At 52.1% G+C, this 3595-nt stretch overlaps 1 protein-coding gene across 1 annotated transcript in view; it reads left to right on the forward strand.

The window, feature by feature from the left end:
• The window catches only part of Slik (Sterile20-like kinase), a 14802-nt gene that overhangs the window by 3140 nt on the left and 8067 nt on the right, over nt 1–3595 (forward strand). The window contains 7 exon segments of the mRNA XM_018638516.1: nt 1–152; nt 244–430; nt 584–1064; nt 1193–1450; nt 1562–1934; nt 2091–2282; nt 2373–3483. The exon segment at nt 1–152 is cut by the window's left edge and continues 291 nt beyond it. Of these exon segments, the coding sequence (XP_018494032.1) occupies nt 1–152; nt 244–430; nt 584–1064; nt 1193–1450; nt 1562–1934; nt 2091–2282; nt 2373–3483 (2754 nt within the window).

The following is a 3595-nucleotide window of genomic DNA, read 5'->3' on the forward strand; positions in this document are numbered from 1 at the left end:
CCGTACGATTACAAGGCCGATATCTGGAGTTTGGGGATCACGCTTATTGAACTCGCTCAAATGGATCCTCCGCACAACGATCTCGCACCGATGAAAGTTCTAGACTAAAAATACCAAAAAAACGAACCACCCAAATTGGATATGCCAACGAGGTGAGGAAAAGTCGGTGAATCGAAGTCCTCCTGACTGGAGCGACATCAATATTAATTCGGAAAATGTCTTAAACGGCGTACTTCTTCCTAGATGGAGTAAAGAATTCAACGATTTCCTCAAGAAATGTTTGATGAAAGATCCCGGTTTAAGACCGACGGCGGATCAGTTGTTGGCTCATAGATTCGTGAATGAACTGATAATCGATAGGAAGCCCGTGTGCGACCTGATCGCTGAATACAAAGCCGATGTGACTGTAGAGGAACTCGAAGAGGAAGACGTGAGTTTCCCATCCCATCTTATTTTTCATATGAACATCCTCACGATGGCATGTTTCATCCTACCGACATTGTTCTCGTGGTGAATCGGGTGGTTCCCGACGGCTCCTCGAGGAGTTGAAGTTAGATCCGATACGAATGACTCATGATTGCAGTACCGCGCGTCAGTCGTGGACTCCACGGGAGAAACCACGTCGCAAATGTCGTGCGAAGACGATGCGCAGTCCAAGGCTGGAACGCCCTCGACTCCGCAGGAGGAGAAACACCTTTCCTTGCTCACGCCCCCAAGCTCATCGACGCCTGAGGATCTTCCGACCCCACTCCCCCCTCAGGACGACACTCCTCCGAAAAATGCGAATCGAGCGAAAGACGCAACGAGTCCAACGAAGAAGAAGCCCGCTCCGCCACCGCCAGCGGTTGGCAAGGAGAACGTTCCGAACAAGGAAGTTGAAGCCAGCAATAGGGAGAACAAAGAGCTCTCACGAGAAGAATTATCGAAACCCGTTTTCAAAAAACCTGCGCCAAAACCCCCTCCTACGAGCCCGAACCCCACTCCGCCGGTAGCTTCTGTGGCGGAAGACAGGCTTCCCGACGAAAAGCACGTCGTGGTCGACACGATCGAGCGGAGACTCAGAGGTACGTAATTGCGTGGGATCAGCATCCTGTGGACTCGAGAAATTCTCGTTGCCTCGAATGTGTGCTCAGATAATCTCTCTCGATCCCGATATCGAAGTATTTGACAGCCTCCGATTCTGCCTTTTCAGCTTCAGATGTTCCTACGGGTAAGGTTTCCTTAGATATTGAGGAGAAAGCTTCGAAATTCGAAGAGTTCAGACCGCAGACGCCAGATTTGAGCAAGACCCTTGGCGATGACGAGGATCTCGACGACATTGACGACCCTCGAGAGCAAGTCGATGCGACCGCGAGGCCCGACCAGAATCTGAGAGATTCGATCTACGAGCTCAAGAGTAGAATTGCGGAGACGAAGAGGAACTACTTCGATGGGAACAACGACAGCAACTGTGAGTCTCGATCCCATTGTGGCCAGCTCGTGAGAACCGAAGTTGGCGATCGTCAACGAATACGCGCGTCGATTTCGTCCACACGAGATGACCGATTTCATCCTCCCGTAGATATTTCGTCGTACTCGATAAACACTCCGGAGCAATCGGATGAAAGTCCCTCGGAAGACAGCGATTCGGGCTGCGTCCCCAAACCTCCGGCGCCCGTTCTACCGGAGCAAGTTGGGAAGAAAGCAACTCCCGTATCGACCCTTCGAGGGCCACCGATCGTTGACGGGGAAGTGATTGTGACGTCGTCGATCCCTTCGCCCATTCCCACATCTGTTCCTCCTCCTCCGCACAATCAAAACCACGTCAGTGTCATCTCAGTCGGCGGCGAAGCTTCCGTAGTGAAGGATTCAAGCAGTGAGCCATCGAACGGAATCATCGTGTTGAGGACTAGAACCCGATCGCTCTCCGAGAACGAGAATGAGCTCCCGGTCAGGTACGGCCTCCGAACCTTCCATTCTTCGTGCCATTCCCACGTTCCACGACACCTTCATTGTTTTCCCATTTTTTGAGGGCAGCATGCAAAGCTATCGGCGTCGAACTGAATCCGTTCGTTCGATTCAATTCGAATCTTTCCCTCGAAACTCTGCAGGAGGCCATCGTCAAGCTGGAAGAGCACAGAGGTTTTATCGCCGTCGAACACGAGCATCCGGGTCGAACCAGAGATACCTGTGAAAGTGAAGTTGCAGAAAGGAGGGTCCCTGAATCGAGAGGAAAAAGCCGCTCCCGTCCATAAGGAGAAGGACCAGGAAGCCGCTCGTGATCCGAGGAGACGACTTCATAGGTGAGCCCAGTTATCCGGACTAAAACGATAAATTCCCATGGGAAAAATCGAATCTCCCATCGAGCTCTAATTTCTGCCTCTTCTCCACAGTCCTTCCCACAGCAGCGAACCGAAGAAAGTATCGGAGGAGGCAGTTCGTGCCGTTTCGGCTCCCGCGGGTCCTCGCGAGAGAGATGCGGCACGCGGCGACCGCTTCGATCCTCATAGCAATCACATTAAGCGAGATAGTTCTCGGGTGCCATTTGTAGAGACAAATCAAACAAGCGTCGCTGGGAACGCTGTTGTCCACAGCGGCGTCCAAGCCGCGAGTACTGCCAACCATACGGCTGCGAACAGCACGGGTAGCTCCGTAGTTCAGCAAGCGCCTCCTGTGACGGCAGCGAAAAAGCGCCAGGAGGAAAGGCAACACAGGCCGGCTATCCATAATACCAAACAGAAAACGTTGAAGAAGACGCGTCGCTTTGTCATCGATGGGAAAGAAGTCACGAGAACCACCGAGAAGGTCATCATCGGCGACAAAGACACAAAGGATTACCACGAGGAGAGAAAGCAGGAGCTTCGCGAGCTCAAGTTATTGCAGAAAATCGAGAACAAACAGTTCACCGACCTAGACGCAAAGGAACAGCAAGCTCTCGAGCAGCAGAACAAGAAGTTCGAACACGAAGTTACCGTCTTGAAGCGAGGTTACGAAACCGACCTCGAAGCACTCACCCGGACCCAGAAGCAGCGCATCGAAAAAATGGAGCAAACGCATGAGTTCGAAGTGCGCGTCGCTTCGAAACGCATCCGGGCCGATCAGGAGAAGGATATCAAGATGTTCAAAGAAACTCTCAAGAACGAATTGAAGATTCTCCGAACAGACATTGAGAGCTCCTTCCCTAGAGACCAGAGGAAAACTGTGCTCAAGGAAAGGACGGATCGACTCTTGGCTGAGCACGCCCAACGTGAAGAGCAATTCGTTCAGCAACTCAATGAGGCACACGAGGAGGCCGTCAGAGTTCTGGCCGAGAACCACCGCAAGGAGGTCGCTCAAGCCGAGATGCAGTTCTTGCTCCATAGACAGCAGCTTCTCAAGCAGAAAGAAGAGCAACAGTGGGAACTCGAGGAGAGGCAATTGCAGGATCGATTCCAGCTTGCTAAACGACAACTGCAAGATTGCTTCCTCCTCCAAAAACACCAGATGTTGCTGCGACACGAGAAGGTAAGTCCGGAGCCATTCCGTCGGCGAAGATTCGTCAAAACTGTCCCGTTGGATTTTGCTTATCCGGTCGCACAAAAACTTCGTTTGGATGCCCTCGGTATCGATTATCCGG

This window comes from Galendromus occidentalis, unplaced genomic scaffold (assembly GCF_000255335.2).
Source record: "Galendromus occidentalis unplaced genomic scaffold, Mocc_1.1 scf7180000077086, whole genome shotgun sequence".
Lineage (NCBI taxonomy): Eukaryota > Metazoa > Arthropoda > Arachnida > Mesostigmata > Phytoseiidae > Galendromus > Galendromus occidentalis.